The 25,081-nt window shown below is 34.6% G+C and overlaps 1 protein-coding gene across 1 annotated transcript in view; it reads right to left on the bottom strand.

Annotated features, from left to right (window-relative positions):
- LOC127881027 (myotubularin-related protein 14-like) overlaps positions 1 to 23,455 on the bottom strand; it is a 29,216-nt gene extending 5,761 nt beyond the window's left edge. Inside the window, exons 1-17 of the mRNA XM_052428611.1 lie at positions 23,276 to 23,455; positions 19,442 to 19,498; positions 19,041 to 19,132; positions 18,117 to 18,225; positions 17,542 to 17,614; positions 15,583 to 15,628; positions 15,051 to 15,167; positions 14,201 to 14,274; positions 11,715 to 11,785; positions 10,651 to 10,728; positions 8,460 to 8,523; positions 6,688 to 6,850; positions 5,149 to 5,185; positions 3,181 to 3,248; positions 1,972 to 2,042; positions 1,066 to 1,261; positions 534 to 674 (exon numbers count right to left, since the gene is read on the bottom strand). Coding sequence (XP_052284571.1) covers positions 534 to 674; positions 1,066 to 1,261; positions 1,972 to 2,042; positions 3,181 to 3,248; positions 5,149 to 5,185; positions 6,688 to 6,850; positions 8,460 to 8,523; positions 10,651 to 10,728; positions 11,715 to 11,785; positions 14,201 to 14,274; positions 15,051 to 15,167; positions 15,583 to 15,628; positions 17,542 to 17,614; positions 18,117 to 18,225; positions 19,041 to 19,132; positions 19,442 to 19,498; positions 23,276 to 23,374 — 1,556 coding nt within the window. The 5' untranslated portion in view covers positions 23,375 to 23,455. The remainder of the gene's footprint in view (positions 1 to 533; positions 675 to 1,065; positions 1,262 to 1,971; positions 2,043 to 3,180; positions 3,249 to 5,148; positions 5,186 to 6,687; positions 6,851 to 8,459; positions 8,524 to 10,650; positions 10,729 to 11,714; positions 11,786 to 14,200; positions 14,275 to 15,050; positions 15,168 to 15,582; positions 15,629 to 17,541; positions 17,615 to 18,116; positions 18,226 to 19,040; positions 19,133 to 19,441; positions 19,499 to 23,275) is intronic.
- Positions 23,456 to 25,081: the final 1,626 nt, after the last annotated feature.

Genomic DNA, 25,081 nt, shown 5'->3' with positions numbered 1-25,081 from the left:
TATCACGACTGGTATATTACATTACTTGAAAAAGTTTTCATATTTTCAGTATAATCGGTAATAAACTTTTAATGGGTACAGGTACCAGGTAACTACCAGTTAACTATAAATAACGCAAGTTGATTGATCATCATTGTCACGTGGTAAACACAGGAATGCAATTTGTGCATGCAATAGTGAATTGTATATAGTTTATACATAAATTGATCAATCTACTTGCGTTATTTATTGTGTGTATATCGTTATGTCACCTATTTTCGCGATGTACTTTCTATTTCACATCGCAAAATTTTATTACCGAATATACTGAAAATATGAACTTTTTTCAAGTAATGTAATATACCAGTCTTGATATTTTAATCAGTATAAACTATTAATTGTAAAAAAATACGGTATTTTAGAATTTTTCTTTTTTCGTAGTTTGTGGTTGACGGTCCCTTTAAAACACAGGCAGGTAAAAAGTATGTCAGATAATCTTCAGGAAGATAATATAATCTTAAGGGAAGAACTTAATTTGAAACACTGTCACTAGCCTGCCACATGTTGGTGAATCTGGAAGGCTGGATTGTCTGCCCCTGTTTTCCGGCACCATCATAGGACTAGAGGACCTCTGACAGGGAGAGGTTTGTAACAATGTACAATTCGATGATGTTTGAGCACTAACATCTGATTGTCTGAAAAATATATAAAAACAGGTTTTGCATTGTTTTTGTAATTTAAAAGAGATTTGTCAAAGAAAAAACAGCAGTCCACAACCAGGTTGATGATGTAGATCTTTATATGTTTTGTTAACCTAGCTTAAGTTCTTTTAAGATGGCTGGACACAGATTTTAAGTTTGCAATTATTTATGTAACCATAGGAACCATCATAATTATTGGTCTGATGAAAACAATGAAATAATGTGGTTATTCAATTAATTACTCAATTAATTTCACTCTTTGCTATAAAAAAATAATTCTTTAAAAATAAATAAACTTGTTAAATTAAATTTTCAATGAGAACCAAAAACATAGCAGAGCTGAGTAACTGCAATTTTCAGACCCAAAGAAAAACAAGCATCTTACTCGTCAATAATATCCTCATCATTTTCATACTGCAAGAAGTATCGTGAGCAAGGTTCAATGGTAAAACTGCCGTTACTACTCAAGCTGCTGGAACTGGAGTTGCGTTTCCTCTCCACTGAGATGCGGGCACTTCCGCTGCTGCTTCCGCCACTACCCACGCTACTCAGGTGTTTTCTGACTTCTTTGGAATATGTGTCTGTAGAAAATAACAACACATCATATACACACGTTTTTGTCAAAAAACAACAACAACAACATAAATCTATATGTGTTGCATGTAGATGTTTGATTACAGTATGCTTATAAAAACCCTTCAAAAATGTGTTCAATACCTTCTTATATATAACATGCATGTATGTATTATAATTTATTTAAGTATTTTGTGGAAAAAAATAAAAATAAATAAAAGATCACAAGTTGATCTTGATATAAAAATCTAAACACAGCAAACAAATGTGTAATACTGTATAAGTGAGTGAACATTTAAATGATTATTTAAAATGTTTATATATAAAAGTAAAAACAGCGAACAAATGTGTAATAATTTATAAGTGTGTGAACATTTAAAAGATTATTTACAATGTTCATATAAATTAATGACCATTTTTAACATCCATGTACACTTGTATGCAGTGTGATAATAAATTCACATATGGGGTATTATTCCTGAGGAACTAGTGTGTGCATCAGTACATTTGCCTTATTTACTTTTAGATTTATTGCATGTGGGGACACATTTTAAATAATAAAATAAAAATAAAGTTTTGTACTTTTTCTTGCAGTGTTTTGATTTGATTGTGGTCTAGTTCTGTTTTGGAAAAAAATGAGCACCTGAAGAAAATCCATGTATGTCGGATACTTTATGGTGAACAGCCAATAAATGGCGCAACAATAAGGAACCCCTACCTCCTGTTGTTCTCAGAAAACCATTGGCAGCAATATCCTGTCCAACAGAGCTCTTTTGTCTCTTAGTGGACCTGAAACACACCCATAAAGTAGAGCTATGAGTACCATTACTATTTTTAATATAATATCAACTAGTCCAACATGTTAAGCCGAGTACAAGTCCATAAATCTTGTTGTATTGAACACAGTTGATACTCAATGACATATTTATTAAATGTCTACTTACTGTAGGGTGCTTTAAAGCACAAGGACTTATTTTTTTAGATTTTCTCTTTGAGGAACATTTTCATTTATTCAAGAAGTCAATTTCATCTCCATGTTTTTGACTAAACAAAATTATTTTTGAACTTTGCCAAGTTATCATTTCAACAAATATTCTGACCAAGTTTCATGAAGATTGGACTATAAATTTGACTATATAGAGTGTGAATATAGAATATTGAATATAGAGTGTAAACAAGCTTTGCATTTTATTTCCCCTCATGATCTAGTTATCCACCTTACGTGACCAAGTTTTGAGCTGGGCCAAGATTTCTTAAGGACAAATAATCTGACCAAGTTTCATGAAGAATGGCCAATTAATGTGGCCTCTAGACTGTTACTAAGATAAATTTTGAAAACTAACTTCGAACGACAGACACATAGAGAATACTAGGTTAGCGTTGAATAGAGAGAAGTGTATGTTGTGAGGCTTAGAATGCCGGGAGCGCAAGCCTTGGCGAGCGCTTACAGTGTTCGAGCTGAGCAACATAAACTTCTCTCTATTCAACGCTAATCCTTGTATTCTATTTATCACATTGCATTCTTACTAAACAAGAAAAATAACAAACAAACGTGGCATGTTTGGAAACTTCAAAAACAATGAAAACACAGCGAATGATTGTTTGTTTATTAATGACATCATTTGTCAATGCACGCAACAGGTTTATTCAACAAGGTGGGATAGAGGCTAGTCTATTCCATGACGTGTTATACCATCAATGTCACGGTGAAGATTGGATAAAAGGCAATTACAAAATCTCACGAGCATGTTGTGCTCAGGTGAGCTAAAAACTGCTCTAAAGTTGAAATGTGTATTTATGTAAACTTATACGATTAACTTATGAATGAACGCCTTACTGATGGAATAACCTGTTTTATAAGTGAATATCTATTTTTGAGCAGGTATTGCGCATTTATATAGCAAATTGTTCATGACTCTTCACATACCTTAATGACTGCACTGAAAACTCATCAGTTGCTATGTGTGGCAAGAAATAGAAACAAAACAGCAAAATCTGAAAACAAAAGAAATAGTTATAAACTTTTATTTCAATAAGAAAATAACAAGAGCTGTCCCAAGACAGTATGCTTGACTACTCTTCTGCTTTGATAATATAATGTTTTCAGTCCCTTACCAAAATATAACACCAACATATAATGACCACAAAGACATGTTCAAGGTTGAATATCTGAAGTAGTTACAGAATATGAAAACTAAATGATGAACATTTATAAAATAAAACAAGAAATATGACAAACAAACAAAAGATTTTCATCATTATTTCCAATGTATTGACTTTAATTTAATTTACTTTGCAAGCAGGCTCTGAATTTAATCTATCTGCATCAAAATCTTAACACAAATGACACCAAATGAAATTCCAACATTGGTCTTCATTTAAGCTATGTACACGAAAAATAACAGAAAAATACAGCAATCTAAACACAAGTTTTTACATGCAAACTCTTTCTATATTTTTGGTAACAAAGACCTTTACCACGCTGGGCCCAAATGGATCATTCACTGGATCAACATGTAACCTTTCAACACACAAAACTTCAGCAGATTATCTCCATGGTAACTGAAGTTATTGATTGCACAATTTTAATATCACTTTTACAAACGTGATCTTGAAATCGACCCAACTGGCCCTAAATACAACCCCATGGTGAGTCTAAATGTCATCTACAGATAGGAGTCATTGAACGCAAACATTTACCTGATTTCTATGCCCCCAAAGGAGGGCATATAGTGATCGCACTGTCCGTCTGTCTGTCCGTCTGTGCGTCTGTCTGTCCGTCACACTTTGCGTTTAGGTTTCCAAAAATGCCCATAACTTCTATGTCGCTTCAGATGTAACCTTCATATTTGGTATGAATGTGTATATGGACAAGGCCTCTCCATACGCACACAAATTTTTACTCCTTTGACCTTGACCTTGAATTTATTTAATTGAATATTGGTAGTAGTTACAGACATTTGTACTTGTAACATGCAAACCTATAATTATATTTCCTCTTGCACGCAAAGCTTTTATAAGAACAAAAGTGGGCCTAATCTAGCTTAAAAGCTGAACACATTTATAGGCCTCTAGCAGTGAATGTTCATGGGCCTAATCCAGCTAAAAAGCTGGTCACAGTTATAGGTCTCCATCACTGAATGTTCATTAAGACCTTGAACATATAAGTTAAGTTCAATTTTAATATCTGTAGTAGATAAAGAGATATGGAGTAGGTGATTGCAAGGTTAACCATAATTTTCTAAGAACAGAAAGTTACACAATTCTACTTAATTTTACCGGTAGGTAAGAGTTATGGTACAAGATCAGCGACCTTACAAAATGACCCGAACATATTTGTAAAGTTTCCATTGAATACCTGTAATATAAAAAGTGATAACCAGAAGTTGTTCCTTTATCTTAACTGATTTTTAATTTCAAACAAGGAGTAATTCTGCAATATTGCAGGTAAGAGTTATGGAACTTGGTCCATCACCTTAGTGATTGACCCCAATCACATGTATTACACTTCAATTGAGTACAGGTATGCAATAGAAGCACTGTTATGGAGATGTTGCATATTGATGTTTTCAAGAGCATTAAGTGAACACTGGCGGAGACATTTGGGTGGGTTGTTTATTGACAATAGGCGAATAGTCGCACTAAAAATCACCAGTTTGATTAGTACAACAACAACCACATTAAACACACTGGTTTACATGTACATACTAAGTTAATTGAAGGAGTTGAAACTGGATGTATGATAAAGTTAGTCTTTAACCTATTAAAATGCTTGATTTGACTTACAATCACAGGGTTGATAACAATCTTTTACAGGATATTTTCCTTAAGTATATGTGTAATATTTTCTACATTCAGATACTAAATTGTACAGTATGTTGTTGAAGTTACTTACTTCTTCCCCACGCATGAGGCGATCTGAAAGGCTGTGTCTGCAACAAGCGATTGCCAATTATTATACAGTAACATACCACACATCAATAAAATTCATTTACTTATCACCTTCACAAGCATTTGTTCACTACATAACATACATTTAATTTGAATGGTTTTAAACTTGAAAGTATCTATGTGTTGCTGCATATTGGTGAAGCAAATAGCCTGCATGCACTGAACACATGTTGACCACACAAACAGGATCCTTGCATTACCAGTATACATGTGTTGAATGAAACCCATTCAGTTATCTGTCACCATTATATTTACAAAATCTAATACAGTATTTTAAAATAACTTGCAGGCTGTTTTGGTTTTATACTGGTTGCAAAAGCAATTTTCATTTTGCTTCTAAGTGGGAAAGGGTTAAATTGCTTAAAGAAACAACAATCATAGAGCACAAAAGTTTTTGATCTAAATAAACGAGAAACCGTCGGAGACGGGTGATGCTCACCAAAGTGTTTTTTTGTCACAATATTGCACTATATATTAAAATAAAAGGAGACGTCTTGAGGGGCATTACTTTGGACAAAATAATTCTATGGATGGTTTAGCAACTTAAAAATTTCAAAGGGCCATAACTCTCTAAATAAATCTTCTTACCAGAACCCACAAATAACATGCGCATCTCCTCAAGGTAGTTAAGCTTCCCATAAAGCTTCATTAAATTCCAGTCAGTAGTTGGGGAGAAATAGCCCGGACAAGAATATGTACAGTTTATAGAAAATTTCAAAGGGCCATAACTCTGTGAAAAATCATCCGACCATAACCGGCTGATAATATGCACATCTCCTGTTGGTAGTGAAGCTTCCCATAAAGTTTCATTGAATTCCCATAATAAGTTGCTGAGAAATAGCTTGGACAAGAATTGCACTATATGTACAATGGAAAATGTCAAAGGGAAAAATCATCCGACGAGAACTGGCTGATAATATGCACATCTTCTCTTTGCAGTGAAGCTTCCCATAAAGTTTCATTGAATTCCAGTCATTAGTTGCTGAGAAATAGCCCGGACAAGAATTGTACTATATGTACAGTTAATCGAAAATTTTAAGGGCCATAACTCTGTGAAAAATCATCCGACCAGAACTGGCTAATAATATGCACGTCTCCTTTTGGTAGTTAAGTTTCCCATAAAGTTTCATTGAATTCCGGTCATTAGTTGCTGAGAAATAGCCCGGACAAGAATTGCACTATATGTACAGTTAATGGAAAATTTCAAAGGGCCATAACTCTGTGAAAAATCATCCGACCAGAACCGGCTGATAATATGCACATATCCTCTCGGTAGTGAAGCTTCCCATAAAGTTAAATTGAAATTCGGTCATTAATTGCTGAGAAATAGCCCTGACAAAAATTGTGCACAGAGGGACGGACACACTGACGGACAGACTAAGCGGCGACTATATGTTCCCCCTAAAAAAATTTAGGGGAGCATAATAAACTGCACATAAATCAGACTGACACATTTCAATTCACCCATTGCACTTCAACCTACCCGAAGAGATACCAGTCATAGGCCAGAGTCAGGTAGAGTATCTCTGTGGCCGACAAGGACTTGTGTATGAGACCATCTGCCCACAGCGTGAGCCTCAGCAGGGACACAAACATGGGTGTGCGGTCCCAGCCGGATATACAGTGCACCAGTATCCCTTTGTCTCCTGCAACAAGATAATACTCAACAAATACAGGAGTGTGCAGTCCCAGCCCGATATACAGTGCACCAGTATCCCTTTATCTCCTGCAACAAGATAATACTGAACAAATACAGGGGTGTGTGGTCCCAGCCCGATATACAGTGCACCAGTATCCCTTTATCTCCTGCAACAAGATAATACTGAACAAATACAGCATGTGCAGTCCCAGCCCGATATACAGTGCACCAGTACCCCTTTGTCTCCTGCAACAAGATAATACTGAACAAATAAAGGGGTGCGTGGTCCCAGCCCGATATACAGTGCACCAGTATCCCTTTATCTCCTGCAACAAGATAATGCTGAACAAATACAGGAGTGTGTGGTCCCAGCCCGATATACAGTGCACCAGTATCACTTTGTCTCCTGCAACAAGATAATACTGAAAAAATACAGGAGTGTGTGGTCCCAGCCCGATATACAGTGCACCAGTATCCCTTTGTCTCCTGCAACAAGATAATACTGAACAAATACAGAAGTGTGTGGTCCCAGCCCGATATACAGTGCACCAGTATCCCTCTGTCTCCTGCAACAAGATAATGCTGAACAAATACAGGGATGCGCGGTCCCATCCTGATATACAGTGCACCAGTATCCATTTGTCTCCTGCAACAAGATAATACTGAACAAATACAGGAGTGTGCGGTCCCAGCCCAATATACAGAGCACCAGTATCCCTTTATCTCCTGCAACAAGATGATACTGAACAAAAACAGGAGTGCGCGGTCCCAGCCCGATATACAGTGCACCAGTATCCATTTGTCTCCTGCAACAAGATAATACTGAACAAGAGATGTGTTTGTTAGAAAAACAATGCCCCCTAATGCGCCGCCTTGAATTTTTGTGTTGACCTTTGACCTTGAAGGATGGCGTTGACCTTGACCTTTCACCACTCAAAATGTGCAGCTCCATGTTATACACATGCATGCCAAATATCAAGTTGCTACGTTCAATATTGCAAAAGTTATGAAGGTTTAAGTTTTGGTTAAAGTTTTGGGACACACACACACACACAGACACATACATTGTCAGACATGCCAAAAACAATATTCCCCCGATCTTTTGATCCGGGGGCATAATAAATACAGGTGTTTTGTTGAAAACAAGCAATGATAAATAGTTGTTTTATAAGTAAGATGAAATATTGTTATTGTCTTTTTCAAATAGTAAAAAAACCTGACCTTCTAATTATGATATCACTGTCTTTAAAAGAGACATCTGTATTTTTCATAACATGCTTTTCACACAGGCAGATATTTAATTGCACACAAAATATATTAGAAAACTTACACTTTGATCACAAGTAGGTACTAACAACACCCAAAAGTGTTTTTGTGCAAAAATGGAGATTAAAAAAAAAATAGATAACACAGACACAAACACAGACGCAGAAGCAAGAGGAATGAAAATAACTTTTTAACTAAAAAATTTAGGAACTTTTATGTTAAAAGTTTCAATTTTGCAATTGAAAATATGATATTCAAAATAAACACAACTTTGACATATAATTATTCCAATTGGAAATAACAAAATTCATTTTCATAACCCTTTCATGTACAAAATAAAGCATACTCACCATTGGTAAACATATGAACAAGCATTTTGAGGTAGTTCTTTGTGAGCTGGATTAGATCCCAATGCTAAAATAAATAAAACAAGAGCTGTCAGAGGACAGCGCGCTCCACTATTTGAGTGCTTGACAGTATAACGTAAGCCATCGTGTTCATATTCAAATATTCAATAATTTATTAGACGATCTTTAAAAAATAAAAAAGGAAAAAAAAAATTGTTGGGGGGGGGGGGGGGGGTTGAGAGGGGGTATAATGTGGGGTGTGGTCATTTATTAGACGATCTTTCAAAAATAAACAAGGGACAAAATTGTCACAAAACCAGGTTTTCATTGTGAAAAAAAAATCTGATAAAGGGAGAAAACTCAAACTGAACTTTTGAAATGAAGAAACAAAATTAACCCCCTTTGTAAGTTTTTTTTTTTTTAAATCTATTTTTAGTCGTGGCGACCTTGACATTGGAGATATTGACGTGATTCTTTCGTGCGACACACCGTCCCATGATGGTGAACAAATGTGCCAAATGATTTTAAAATCTCACAATGAATGACATAGTTATGGCCAGGACAAGCTCATTTATGGCCATTTTTGACCTTTGAACTCAAAGTGTGACCTTGACCTTCGAGATATCGACGTAATTATTTCGCGCGACACACCGTCCAATGATGGTGAACAAATGTGCCAAATGATTTTAAAATCTGACAATGAACGACATAGTTATGGCCCGGACAAGCTTGTTCCGCCCGCCCGCCAGCCAGCCCGCCAGCCCGCCCGCATTCGCCAATCTAATAACCAGTTTTTTCCTTCGGAAAACCTGGTTAAAAAAGGAAATAAAAAAAAAAATTGGGAGGGGGGGTAGGGGGGGGGGGGGTAGGGGGGGTGAGAGGGGGGTATAATGTGGGGTGGGGTAATTTATTAGACGATGTTAAAAAAAAAAATTGGGGGGGTAGGTTCAGGGGGGGGGGGAGGGATTCTGGGTAGGGGCGTGGGGTATTGTTTGGGTGGAATCCACAGTGGTATTCAGGTAAGTGTTGTTTTCCACAGTGGTATTCAGGTAAGTGTTGTTTTGTCAAAGTAATAATAAAATGTGATCATAAATAAAGAGGTTATGGCAATTTAAGCAAAATGTTCAATTATGTAAGTGTAAAAGGGGCCATAATTATGTCAAAATGCTTGATACAGTGGTCTGCTCTTGTTTATAGGTTGGGGTCATGTTGGTAAAGAAGTATGCAAAATATAAAAGCAATATGTCAAAGGATATAGGAAATATTTGGGGTAGTACGCAAAGTTTAACATAGATTTATCAATAATATGCATATTCTAAGTATAAAAAGGCAATAATTCTGTCAAAATGCTTGAAATAGTTGTATGCTCTTGTTTAAAGGTTGGGGTCATGATGGTAAACAAGTATGCAAAATATGAAAGCAATATGTCAAGGCACATTGAAAATATTTGGGGTAGTACGCAAACTTTAAAATGCTTGATACAGCTGTATGCTCTTGTTTATAGGTTGGGGTCATGATGGTAAACAAGTATGCAAAATATGAAAGCAATATGTCAAGGGACATTGAAAATAGTTGGGGTAGTACACAAACTTTAACATTTGCTGCATATTCTAAGTGGAAAAGGGGCCATAATTATGACAAAATGCTTGATAGAGTTGTCTGCTCTTGTTTATAGATTGGGGTCATGTTGGTAAACAAGTATGCACAATATGAAAGCAATATGTCAAGGGACAATTAAAATAATTGGGGTAGTACGAAAACTTTAACATTTGCACGCTAACGGCACGACACGGAAACGCCGACGCCGGGGTGAGTAGGATAGCTCCACTATATATATTTCATATATAATAGTTGAGCTAAAAACACCATCACTATCAATATAAAATAAAGTTCTATCATTTTTTATAATTGTTATTGGCTCCCCCATCCTATAATACTAAATAGTGCAGCCAGTAAGAATCATGCACAAAATTTACATATAAAAAAAAAAAAATAACTTCAGATTGCAGAAACGATAGGAGAAATGTTTTTAAAGGTTTCTATATTGAGAAGTGAGGAATATTCTAAATAAGTTTGACCATAGGTTAAGTCAATAAATTATGTCTGCATATTTAAGTTGATGTTAACGTTATGTAACTAACATCAATATGCTTTTATGCTTTCAAGCAGTTATCTTCATTGTATTGGCATTTACCTTATACTGCTGCCAATCAATACTAAGTTCCTGCAACAATTCGGTAGGAGGGATGTCCAAACATGCATCTACAAAACCCTGCAATAAACAAATCAACACACTGGTTTTTATGTATGTTGAGTTGATCAAAACATAAGTTTATATAAATTTTGTTCATTTTCTTTAAATTTGTGAATACAATAAAAGTACATACAAGCTACATTTAACTAAGCTCTTTAATATGCACTATAATGTGCAAGTTTTCCATTCCAAAATAAATATAAGTAATATCAATTTTCATTCATATATTAAACATTCAAAATAAATTTATCATAAAACATTCATTCACCAGGGCCTTCGTTAAAAAAAATTTGCAATTCATAATCATAAAACTCCCTATGACTGATAAATGAAAAAGAGATGTGTTTGTCAGAAACACAATGCCCCTAATGCTCCGCTTTGATTTTATTTTTTACCTTTGACCTTGAAGGATGACCTTGACCTTTCACCACCCAAAATGTGCTGTTCCACGAGAAGTAAGTAAGAGATTGAATGGAGAAATGATTTTTTTATTTTTTTATTTCTTACATTTGACCTTGAAGAATGACCTTCACCTTTCACCACTCAAAATGTGCAGCTCCACGAGATACACCTGCATGCCAAATATGAAGTTGCTGTGTTCAATACTAAAAAAGTTATGATAAAACTTTAACAAAGGTTAAAGTTTTAGGAAAGAAAAATACAATGATATTTGATCTTTGACCTTGAAGGATGACCTTGACCTTGACTTTTAACCACTCAAAATGAGCAGCTCCATGAGATACACATGCATGGTCAATATCAAGTTGCTATGTTAAATATTGCAAAAGTTATCAAACTTTAACCAAGGTTAAAGTTTTGGGACAGAATGACAGACAGACAAACAGACAGACAGACAGGACAAAAACAATATACCCCCGATCTATCGATCCGGGGGCATAAAAATTCATTTAACAATCCCAGATACAACTTAAGTTAAGATGCAACTTTTCCAGCTTTGTGAAGCTTTTTCCAAACCATTTTAGAAGTATTATGATCTGTCTCACCTGTGACCAGTCAAATTTCATGTCCTCCCCCATGTAGCCGTTGTCCCGCCACTCTTTGAAAAATTCACAACCTAGAAAAAAAGCCTATTGCCAATAAATAAAGCTTGTATTTAGTAGCAAGCCGAACCATACACATGTTTGACCTTAAGTGGGACCTTGACTGTTGACCAAGGTTGACACGCCTCCCATTTTTGGTACATCATTTTAAAATTAAATGATAAATAAGCAGTAACTTTCTCATCACGCTATTTTATGGCCAAACTAAACCTTTCATATTTAAAAATGACCTTGATGTTTGAGATATGGAGGCGGATTCAACACATGAAACATCATCTTTTCATAATGGACATCTGAGGTGAGTTATTTTAAAATTGCAGGATGAATGAAAACGTTTCAGTACAGACATGCTGTTGTATGGCCAAATTTGACCTTTAACCATTATGTTTGACCTTTACTATCGGGGAAAAGAGATGTATTTATTATGCAAAACATTGACTTCTCATGGTGGACATTTATGGAAAGTATTTTACAATTGAATAATGAGTGAAGAAGTTACAGTCCAGTAAAGGTGTTCTCTGGCAACATTTAACCTTTGACCTATTAGTGTCACCTTGGCCTTTGAAGATGAGTGACAGGTGATGAAATGAGACATGCATTCTGCTAATGGTGGTCATTTGTGGTATGTTACTTGAAAATTGCATGATGAATGACTAAGCTGCAGTCAAGACAATCTATTTTATGGCCAAATTCGACCTTTAACCTTTAAGTTTGACCTTTACTTTCACAAAAAGAGATCCATTTTATCTGCAAGACATGGGCTTGTCATGGTGGACATTAAATGGTATGTTATTTTAAAATTGCATTATAAATTACAAAGTTGCAATCCAGAAATGCTGTTTTAAGGCAAAATTTGACCTTTGACCTCTGAGTGTGACGCTGACATTAGAGGAAGGGTTAGGAGTGATACACAGGACAAGCTGTCTGCTTATGGTGGTCAGTTGTGGTCAGTTACTATAAAATTTCTTGAATTATGCCGCAGGGCCCTCGTTTGGCCGTTTTTGGGGCCAAAATTCGGCCCCATTCCCCCCTTAAAATAGTATTCTTTTTTCCCCTATTTCAGCTAAAAATTCCCTAGTGCTATTAACCTTTGTTTAAATGTAGATTTATGTAAATAACATTAAAATATAGCAATTTTAAGTGTTGAATGGTTGGTGAAAAGATCTTCTAAAATTCCCCTTTTCGCCCAAAATGACAGGAAATTCCCCCCTTTAAGGGCCCCCGCCCCAATCCCCCAAAGTGTAGCAAGGGCCCTGTGCCGAAGCGGCAGACCAGAAAAGCTATTCAATCGCCATATTTTGCCTTTGACTTATAAGGAAAACCTTATATTTGAAATAGGGAGAGTGGTGATATATGTAACAAAGTCTTTTCTTTGTGGTAATTTGTGGTAAGTTATTTTTTAATTGCATGATGAAAGACAAAGTTACATTCCAAAAAAGCTGTTTAATGGTCAGTTTTGACCTTTGACCTCTATGTACGACCTTTGACATAGCGAGACGCGTGTTACATGTGACACGCTGTCTTTTCATTTTTGGTAATTTGTGGTTAGCTATTATTTTATTGTATGATGAATGACAAAGTTACAGTCTGGTCAAATTCAACCTTTTTATTCCATGTGTGACTTTTTTCATTGATATAAGGAGAAGGGTTTGCATGCAACACGTTGCTGCTATTGGTGAAAATTTGTGGTAAGTTATTTTTAAATTGCAAAATGATTGACAAAGTTACAGTCCTGACAATCTTTGATGGACACACTCATGCATGCACAGACAATTGAATATTGTGTCTGATATATATTTAATTTTATGCAAGCGCCCTTAACAAAATCTCATGTATGAGGAACTTATAAATATGATTACATGTAGTTCATTTAGCGCATACAGTAAATTTAATGATAAAATTAGCACAAGCCTTCCTTCCTTGCATTTAACGCTTGAAATGCAATTTTCTGCAAATAACAACTGCAACGTGACTATGTAACAATGATCCTTAATCTATTTTTCACTCATTTACTTTCCAAGCAAAGGCAAAAATAAGAATATTGACTTGCATTTTCAGAGAGCTATTTGAGCCCTGCTTGTCAGTGTGAACATGGATTTCTTGGATTCCCAGTTTGATATGATGCCAGTAAAATGTTCAAGCTCATATGTTATAACTTAAAGTACGTTAAGTAAATGTGCCTTCTAATGACTTATATATATATTACCTTAGATGTTTAGTAATAACATTCACATTACAATCATTCCAGAACTTGTTCCACAGAAAGTTGTGTTTGGAAAGTGAGTCAGGTGATTGGTGAAATTTCCCAAAGACACACAGCACTAGTTCAATGCAAGCAAAGCAACACGGAGCGTCTCAATTAAGGTAGCTTTAGGCCTCTAGTATCATCTGACCGACATGTACAGGCTAAAGCTCATACTTGTACTGACCTGGATAAGGGGCTGAGATGATACAGAACTCCCCATATCTGTTCTCCTTGTCTACCTTCTCTGAGGACGTCACACTAAATGAGACACGGTACCAGAATTGCAGTAACAATATTATATGAGTCGTGTTCTGAGAAAACTGGGCTTAATGCATGTGCGTAAAGAGTCATCCCATATTAGCCTGTGCAGTCCACACAGGTTAATCAGGGACGACACTTTCCACATTAACTGGATTTTTGTGTAGAAGAGACTTCCTTTAAACGAAAAATACCATTAAAGCAGAAAGTGTCATCCCTTATTAGCCTGTGCGGACAGCACAGGCTAATCTGGGATGACACTTTATGCACATACATGCACATTAAGCCCAGTTTTCTCAGAACAAGGCTCACAGTATTCTATGTTTTCATAACAAATCAATATTTACAAGGCATGTACCATACATTCCATAACTCGAGTTTTGGAAGGTTTGCTGCTTTGCTTTTAAGCCCAGTAATCTTTAAAATCAATGTTAAATACATAGCATTAAATCTGTAATGCTTCTTATCACAAAACCTTTCTTATGCGAGTCAAAGAGAAGCAGTTTCTTTACCAAAGACATTCATTCCTTGTAACATAATGTCAGATAAGGGGCAAATGCATGTCTATAACAACAGGCTTTTATTTTATTTTACAAAAAACAATAGGTCAAACAAATTTTTTTAGCACAGCACTTTGCTTTACATATTTTTATAGGAAAAAACTATAATAATTGTTTGTTGAAATGTTTAAAATGATTGATCACACTCTTTTCGCCTAAACAAATGCATGAAATAGATATATATATAGCAACCAAAACACCTGTAACTTAACTTACTTCATCCCAAATTTAACTTTTTTCTTTTCAACCATCAGGTCGACAATATATTTCACAGAGAAGGTTTTCAATATGTTGATGTCTTGGCCCCGCACTCTATCAAACATCTGTAGATCACTGAAATAGCAAACACAATTCCAGAACTAGATTACCGAATGAGCTACCCTGAAATAGCAAACACAATTCCAGAACTAAAATAGTGAATGAGCTACCTCCCGTATATTTCTAAGTAAATAACAAACAATGGATAATTGTGTTAAATAATTTGGTTTGAGAGTTGCAAAAAAAATAATTCAATATTTACTTATGAACATGTTAAAAAAATACTGTGTAACTTGTTTGTTAAAGGGATACATTTGTATTAACAATGATTTCTTTCATCATGAATCACAATTTAAACTGCTATAATTTGACTTATAAAGTTCTGCTCATAAACCATTTTATTACTCAATTAAGCAAAAAATAAAATTTCAGGTACAAGTGCATCGAAACATAACATATCAATTGTAATTTCTTTGCTATTATTACATACCTGTCTGAAGAAGTTTTTCTTATTTTTGAAGGATTTTGTTCATTACCTGAAACATTTGGCAAAAAAATACAGAAATGGTAACATAAGCAAAGCTAATTGCAAAGAATCTAATTTTATAGTAAATATTTGACCATTCATAAAAATGTAATTTTTCTTATTGATGCTTTAAATAAAACAGTGTATTTTTGCCCAAAATTACAGCCGATATTAGGCGGTTTCCCAATTGCAAAAAAATACGTTTTTCCCAAAAAAATTCAAATATGCAAAATTTTCCCAAAAACCCAATAAGATTATAAATGTTATATAGTGATGATTATAGAATGATTGCAATCGGTGTGTTTCAAGTTGTCCCGAATTACAACAGACTGAACTATTGGTTCACAAATGTAGCCGGATATATACGAGAAAAGAAATTACGATGTACTTCAAAATCAAAATGGAAATCATTAAGTAAATAGGGAATAATGAAATGTGTGTGTCAATTAGCAGAAAGACTTTTTTAAACAACCAACAAATATTTATATGAAATCTGCACAGTGAATGTGTGTCAAGGTAAAAAAAAAGAAGACAATTTCAGTTTGAAAATGGAAAAAGACAACATGATTTGATTTATATGTTAGTGTATGTATAATCAGATTCATATGATATGCATATTCTGATTTATTATGTTTGTCACGCTTTACAGTTTACTGAAATAGCTTTGAACTGAAGATGTTAAATGCAAGATATTGGAAGCAAAACAAATAAAATATATTAATTTAAATCAGTTTAATACAACATTAACACAACATGACCACTTAAGGGTGTTTGTTTGTATTTTTTAATGTTTTCATAAACAAGAGATGTGTTCGTCAGAAACACAATGCCCCCTATTGCGCCGCTTTGAAAAACAATTTTTTTTTTTTTTTTACCTTTGACCTTGAAGGATGACCTTGACCTTGAATTTCCACCACACAAAATGTGCACTTCATGAGAACGCCGCCTTGAATTTTTTTATAACTTTTTTGACCTTTGACCTTGAAGGATGACCTTGACCTTGAACTTCCACCACTCAAAATGTGCAGCTTCATGAGAATGCCGCTTTGAAATATTTTTTATTTTTTATTTTTTTTTGACCTTTGACCTTGAAGGATGACCTTGACCTTGAACTTCCACCACTCAAAATGTGCAGCTTCATGAGATACGCATGCATGCCAAATATCAAGTTGCTATCTTCAATATTGAAAAAGTTATGGCCAATGTTAAAGTTTTCGGACGGCCAGACGCCATATATTTGACATTTGACCTTGAAGGATGACCTTGACCTTCACCTTTCACCATTCAAAATGTTCAGCTCCATGAGATACACATGCATGCCAAATATCAAGTTTCTATCTTCAAAAGTGCAAAAGTTATGGCCAACTTTAAAGTTTTTTTTCGGACGGACGGACAGACTGACATACACACATACTGACTGACAGACAGTTCAACTGCTATATGCCACCCTACCGGAGGCATAAAAGTCATATTGCTGTATTAAATTGAATACATTATAACAGACTATCATTACATTTTCTAATTAAGAATCTATAGATTATTGCAAGTTTAACATGCATGTGAAAGGATGTTAACTAAATATTATCTTGATTTTAAGAAGAAACTAAAGCAGCAATTTATCATATTAATTTTAAAATGCAGTTAAAGATACATTCTCAATTGTATGGTTTATCACGATAAGTTTCCCAATCCAAAAGGCAAAGGCTGCATAAATAAATAAAAGAAATACTCTAAAAGTTGTACATACAGAGTTATACTTTTAAACTTATCTGACAAACTTATGTGTTGTTTCAACATAATAAAACAAACAGTGTAAAGCACTTCCATAAGTCAAACTTACTTTGTATTATTTTCATTTCAAAACATAAGAGCAATAAAGTAAAATACAAAGTAAGATAAGTAAACAAGGAGTTAAACCAGTACCAGTGAGGAAGTCCAGACCAGAACGGCCATACATTTCTGCTCCACTGGCCAATGTTGCTGATCTGCATACATACTGAAAATATATATGTGTACATACAGACTTGTCATACTTACTGTATAGACAAATATGACTTTTGTCCATAGTGGCAATTAAATGTTTATATGATTGGCCAATCTTTGAAGTGACAACTTTTTATCCAGTAGTAATCAAATACTATGAAACCATTATTGTTCGTCAGGCATTAATTTTCGTCTATTTCATCATTGGACCGAGTGACAAATTTAAGATCCAAATGAATAACCAGAAATTGGCGAATTTAGGTGCTGATGAAAATAACTAATTTCACAGTAGTCTAAGCTGATGTGCAGTAGACATTAAAATGACAACCCAAAAACTGTTTTAATACAGGTACTATGTCCGGTTGTTTACTAATTCTTCTAATATTTTATAGCCAAAATTGTCATGTAAAGCATGCACAATATCTTTTGGAAACCTAGGAATTTTTTGTGTACATATATATTTCTTTGTAAACACATGAACAATCGTTGCACACAATGGAATTTCATGTAATTACCTTGCCGTCTAGCAGGATCACTGGTACCACAAATCTGGAGCGACACCTCGCAAATCTGGCCTGCTTGAACAGTTCCTTGATGTGATGGCCGTCATACAAGCTCTCCACTCTGCCATGTATAAACATATTACATCCCTTGTTTTATCCTCTTGGGGATGGGGATTTTGGCATGAGATTTTTGGGCCAATCGCATTATCTTTGGCATTTTGGGGGAAAATAATAACAAGGGAATGAAACTTTCAATGATAATATCAGTTTAAGGAGAATTTTGGATGATTTAAAAGGATTTTTCTGAAATTGGTGACAAGTTAAAACTGCTCATAAAGTGATTCTATGGATATCTGTCACATAATTTTTTGTATAATTGTTGCAAAAAAATTCTTCCAATAAAAATGTATTTTTGTTTTGGTGGTTGTTGACATGAAAATGTGCACTTGGCAAAAAAGACTTTGAAAACAAACTCTAAAAGACTTGTATTTAACTGTGCATGAATAATACAGAACATGGTTGTTTTTGACATGCTAAAATGTGGGATTAATAACAGCTTATACTTGTATTATCATAATCATATCTTATCAGGACAGCACTTGCATATTCATGCATTACTTTATTCACACAGTAAATATTTAAGGTGGACAATTAGGAAATGTTTATCAGATCTTCAGATCGGATTGGAAAGATTATGGTCATTATCAAATTAGACTTTCTTTACTGCCCGTAAGCATAGTTTAGCTAAAATGATTGCATGCTTAAATCTCAGTGATTGAACAAAAAAATACAAATCATGACAAAAATGCAATTGATTAGAGATTTTCATTTACAAGTATAAGTGTCCTGGTTACGTGGATGAACCATGCAAATAACTGTCCACTTGACACAGGCATAGGACAATAATAACCAAAACAATATGATCTGGACACATACCTTTCATGATACGGACTAGCTCTCTCGTATTCTAGAATGACAATCTTGCTTGGGTAGTGTGCACATAAACTGCCAACTGTATTATTGATCACCTGAAGAGGAAGACATTGAAACATAATCTACATTGAAATATGATCTGTATTCATAACATGCCATATTATTATAAGTACCTATGGATCTCTATATGGTAAAGTTTCATGAGAGTATACATGTAGTTAAGCATATCTTTAAATTAGAAATGGTACACGTACTTAACTTATAAATGAAGATCTGTTAAAAAAGGGTTTACCATTATCTCTAATTAATAAAATCTACGGCATTAGATCACAATTTAAGCCTGTTTAGAAACAGGAGTTATAAGTTACAATTTAATATGTACATAATAGTCTAAAAATACTCACTGAGAAGTGATAATCTTTTGAAAACAGTTTCAGACACTTCTCTGCAACAGGATCAACCTGAGTAGGAAATCAATGCATCAGTAAAGTGGCATATGAATGATTTTTCTAAAAAAAATAAAGATTCCCTATACTTTTAATTGTGACCTTGTTTTGTGAGCACTATTGTGTCTTAGTATGTTACTATGACACAACATTTTTTTAATCACTGTTATGTTTAAGATTATGTTTTGACATTTTTTGGTGCAATTCTACTTTGACCAACAGATCTGTTTATTGCGTGATACATGTCGTCTCACCAGGCTCACCATAATGGGGGATAAAGTTATTATCTGGACACATAATATTTTCTATATATTTTTTAACATTTGTAAACGGACGTCCAGCTTTGACATTGGATACTGGCCATTGAGTGGAACATTTTTATCTGTGTAGTTTTCAAAGATCAGTTTTGTTTAGCATGATTCTAACGAACTTTACCCTTCATACTCAAAATTAAGTTTCGAAATGAAATGTTATCAAATATTACATGTGTATCTCACAATGATTTTGGGTTCCTTACAGTATTAATTATTTTTGGTTAAGGAAAATAACTGATAAGAATTGTCAATTATCAATAATCTTTATACCATCTGCATTTTGGTCAGATACATGTTTCACAGCATTCACAAATGACTTTTTATTGAAAACATTATTTTATAATAATGAAAGGTAATGTTCAGTGGTTTGTTCTATTGTATAGGTAAAACATTAATTACAACTCAATGCGCCCTTTATGGTGAACATAAGTTTATATACTGGCAGAGGAATAAGGATGAGAATTCACCACATATTCATTCCAATTAACATGACTCAATCTATAAAGAATCCCATAGCTCAAAAAACAACAAGAATCACATAATGTTTTATCTTTGTATGTCTGTACTTTTCTTTGTCACCCCCAACAAATGCTACAAATGGTACTGTTGTTGTACAGGTCGGATAGACACTAAAAGTGACCATGCCATTTTCCCCTCTGTTTATAACTTATTTTCATCACGTTGACAAAAGAATAAACTTATAAAATCAACACATGACTGTTACTGTGCAATTTGCCTTTTTAAATAAACAGGGAATGGATAACCAAATAAATGCAAAATACAAATATGTGTTTGTGTTCAGGGCCAATTCAGTGGGTATCATTATAAATCAACTATTTTTCAATTATTATAAGCTGGGAATCAAATAATAATTTGTAAATTAGAATCATATGATAATTAATTTAAAGCATGCAAAAGTTGAGTCCTGGCTTTAATCACAAAGCTTTTTATTATTGACTTATACTGTTTACCCCTCCGACTCAGGGCGATTTACCCTTTTCTGATATTTATAACCTTGACATTTTTTTAATCATAATTGATGGGGTTACAAACAACTTATTTTTATCAATTTTTGTAGAAGAATAGATTAGGTATTTCAGACATAAACATTTTCTTTTTAGCATATTTTCTTTGCAATTTCAAGATTTGCATACTATAAATAGCCTTAAAACTTACATTGCAGGAGAGGTAATTTCTTGTGAAAAAATGTCCACAGACAATGAAGTATTGAAAATACTAATTACTAAATGATTTTGAGTCACCTGTAGGAACACTACACGAACAATACATAAAAGAAGAAAGCTATTTGTTAAGAGCGTATTGAGTTGTGATGAATTACAATATTGACCTATTTTTGTTGCATTTATGGTCAGTGCGTTACAACTTTTTTCCATAACATTAACTGCATCATGTGGGAATATTCTATCACGTGTTTTTTTTCAATCTCTTGATTCGTGCATCAATTTATTTCAATCAATTTGTTGACATTAAGAAGGCGGCTCTCATGATGACTTTACACACATGTGCTCCGAGTATTTTGTTGCACTATAAAATAATAATACGATAAAAAATAAACTTTTAAAATGGTAAATAGGTGTTATAGAAAAAGTTAAATTAATCTTTCAGTTTCTCTAAATCTGTTCAGTGAATCGAATTTGCAAAGTTTTGTGGACCTCATGCCTTTTGCAATCGAGTAAATAAATCTTTTTAGGTACATCTTTTATTGCGGTATTGTTTAAATTAATTCAGAAATTATTTTAGTTGTTTCTGTAACCACTTGACTCCGGATAATATGAGGCTACCATAAGTATAATACCTGGATACCTGGATTGTAGGGCCATAATTAAAGCGTTTAAGCTGTCTTGGCCCGTCTTATTAAGGTCTTCTTGTAGGTTTCTCACAATTGATATATTTCTAATTAATTTCATTGTGCGCATAACATTATGGTACAAATTTTTTACTGTTCCAATTTTCCTGTTTCAGTCGGGTTTTGAAACGGTTCACATTATTTGAAGAAATAGTTTCTTCACTCAGACTGTTCCAAAATGAAATATCCTCTATTCCTATAACTTCGTGCAGCCTTATAAGATCGTGTATTTTTTATGACGTAAACTTCTAAGCAACATTCGAACGCACGTGCCCGAAAACTGTTCACTTTTGTAATGCGAGAATTTCCACAGCCGATAAGACAACAATAATGAGGAAAAAACAACAAATATGATATAAACTGTCAGTTTTTCTGAACTCGTTCCCATAGAAATAGCCTAAACAACTTTAAAATCTGCACATTTCCTTCACCAGACGGACTACGCTATATTTGTCAATGTTTTGATCGTAAAATGTTGTAAGGGTAGTTTCCCTTGGAGGCCCGTCTTGAATTTGTATCTGTTACGAGTACTTCGAATTACTATACGATTAAAGTATGCTGAGTATGCAGAAAAATTTATCCCAAAATGATGACACAATATCCTGGTGTGACCCAAATTCGACGATATAACGGTTACATAAAGTAATATTTAGCAAATAATGAAAACACTTATATAGCAAAAAATAATAATTTTTAACTCTTTGAAATGATTCCAAGACAATAATCATCAATTTAAATTTAAACCGATAAATAGAACATCGTCGAATTTAGGTGTCGTCGAATTTGGGTTATGGTAGGATACCATACGTTAAGATCGTGACCTGGGCCTATTGCGCTTATTTTTCTCACTGCCTCCATTTGGGACTTTGTCACACACAACTGTCATTAGAAGGGGTGACACCTTTTTATGCCCCAATTGTGAATACAATTTTATTGAGCTATTTTCCAAAAGTAAATACACTTTCTAGCCCTCTGAATACAGTTATCACAGTTCATATTTCGTTTTTATGAAGACCAGCTTTGTTCAAACCATTCTGTTCAATACAGTTTATTCACTAAATTCATCTAAAACAACACATATTTAATACAAATAAACACATATTCACAAAAACATATATTGGTTATTATAAACACATCCCAGGTCCTTGCTATGACGTTATCAAAATAGGTGCACGAACTTATAGGGTAATTCTGTGTGACGTAGACTACGATGTACATGAATGTTTAAAGGTACGTAACTCCATTATTATTATCTGACAAACAACATATTTCACTCGTTATTTGTTAAACAAAAGATAAATCATAAAGTACATATCAAGTTTAGTTATTGTCTAATGATTTTTAATGAAAAATATGCCTTTGAAGTTTAAGGTGCAAGAACTTAAAGGTTTAGAGGCTATAGTTTTTGCCTTTTCATGGAGACTACACTAGTCTGACATATTTGAGTTTGTTACCCTTTTTGATATCCTTCAATTTTAGTCCAAAGCAAATGATTTATTGTTTTACAGGGCGAAGAATGTACATCATTCGAAATAAAACGGCATGAAAACATGATCTTGATGATGATCATGAAGTTTCACATGATCAGATCCTGGATAACGATGAACTTACCTTCGTGTCTCCAGTAACTTTGTACGATTTTTTTGAAAACACTTCAATGAGATTATGAATTTCATCTTTTACCACAACGTCGGTAGATTCTTCTTTCATTGTAGTTATTATTATTCATAGATAATTGTTAGCCGAAATTGTAGTCTGCGTTTCTCTTCCGTGTAAACAAAGTCACATGTCCTGTGGATCGTTATGGTCACACACAAAAACGGTTTATCAGCAACTTACCAACATCTGCACAGAGATTGGAGTGGAATTTGATTTTAAATTTAATTTAAGTTTTTGTATTATGAACCTAAACGTATACACTATTTTCAAATTATAAAAGAAAATGATCTTAGTTTTCATAATATATGATTAAACAAAAAAGTAAATCCTTCAAGATTTGGATATATGTCTTGTGATGGCAGAGATTGTATGTGAGAGCATCGAATGACAACTCTGCGTGGAGATTACAAAAAAATGTTAAGTGAATTAACGTCACTTTCAACAGTCATGCTATTGGGCTAGTCTAAATCTGTCTGTCTGTCTGTCTGTCTGTCTGTCTGTCTGTCTGTCTGTCTGTCTGCCTGCCTGCCTGCCTGCCTGCCTGCCTGCCTGCCTGCCTGCCTGCCTGCCTGCCTGCCTGCCTAGCTACCTGCCTGCCTGCCTGTCTTCTGTCTGTCTGTCTATACTGTCTAACTCCCCTTGCGGGTATTATTGACAGGTGCGCAGTCAGTGCCAGATAAAAGTGTTAAAAGTGAGAAAGATAAACGTATGATAGATTTATCATAATTATAAGGTGAAGTTATTTAAAGTTAAAAACGCAGTAAGTTATAGACGCAGTTAGAGTGTCGGAGTGTAAGTGTTTCGCAGTTTATGAAATTCTTCTGCGCATGACGCTGAATTAATTGAGAACCAGGAGTGTGTCCCAGCTTTCATATGTTAGTTAATTACTAAACTCGAGAAAGTTGGAAAGAATTGTAAAAATGTAGCTGCAGTTTCCAGCTATTAGTTTTTACTGAAAGATATTGAAGTTTGTTGTTGCATTGTGTTGTGGGATGTGGGGGTGGGTGGGGGTGCGGAGAACCTGGAGGAAATGCCAGCTATTCGGTATGGTGACCAGCATAAACACTCACATGCCCCGGAAACGGGGAATGAACTCTCGTCGCCAAGTTTAGAAGCGCGTGTACCAACGAATGCGCTAACTGGACAGCCTGCTTATCACTCGTATTTGTGCTTATCGCTCGGAATGCGTGTATTACAAGTTTATGAGGTTCTTCCGTGTCTGAGGCTGCACAATGTTTTAAAACGAAGTGATTAAGTACTGTCATATTATTGATATACTAGTACTAGACTCGCGAAAGTTATGACGAAATTTGAATTATAGCTGAAATTTCCAGCTATGTTATTGTTACTAAAAAGTTTCAATTTTGTAGAAGTCTTGCCTTGTGGGGAAAGCCGATGTACCCTGAGACAAACTTGTCCGGTATGGTGACCACCAAACAAACTCACATGCTTCCGGGAACGGGAATGGACCTAGGTCGCCTATTTGAGAACCGCGTGTACCAATCACTCCACTTACCCGACAGCCACACATATCGCGCAGATGACCCGAGTTCAATCTATATCTTGCCTAGAAGACACAAAGCGATTTGAATACCTCGATAAGCTAACACCAAGGTGGATTACATATGCATATACAAAATGTACTTCGGTGATTTCGGTGATACTTTGCTATTTTTCATAGTACATTACCCTGCTAAAGAGGCTATTATCATGTTTGTAGTATTACCATGCAAGTTATTAGATATATGATAAAAAAAG

This window comes from Dreissena polymorpha, chromosome 5 (genome assembly GCF_020536995.1).
Source record: "Dreissena polymorpha isolate Duluth1 chromosome 5, UMN_Dpol_1.0, whole genome shotgun sequence".
NCBI lineage: Eukaryota > Metazoa > Mollusca > Bivalvia > Myida > Dreissenidae > Dreissena > Dreissena polymorpha.
This window is presented reverse-complemented; position numbering and strand designations above follow the sequence as displayed.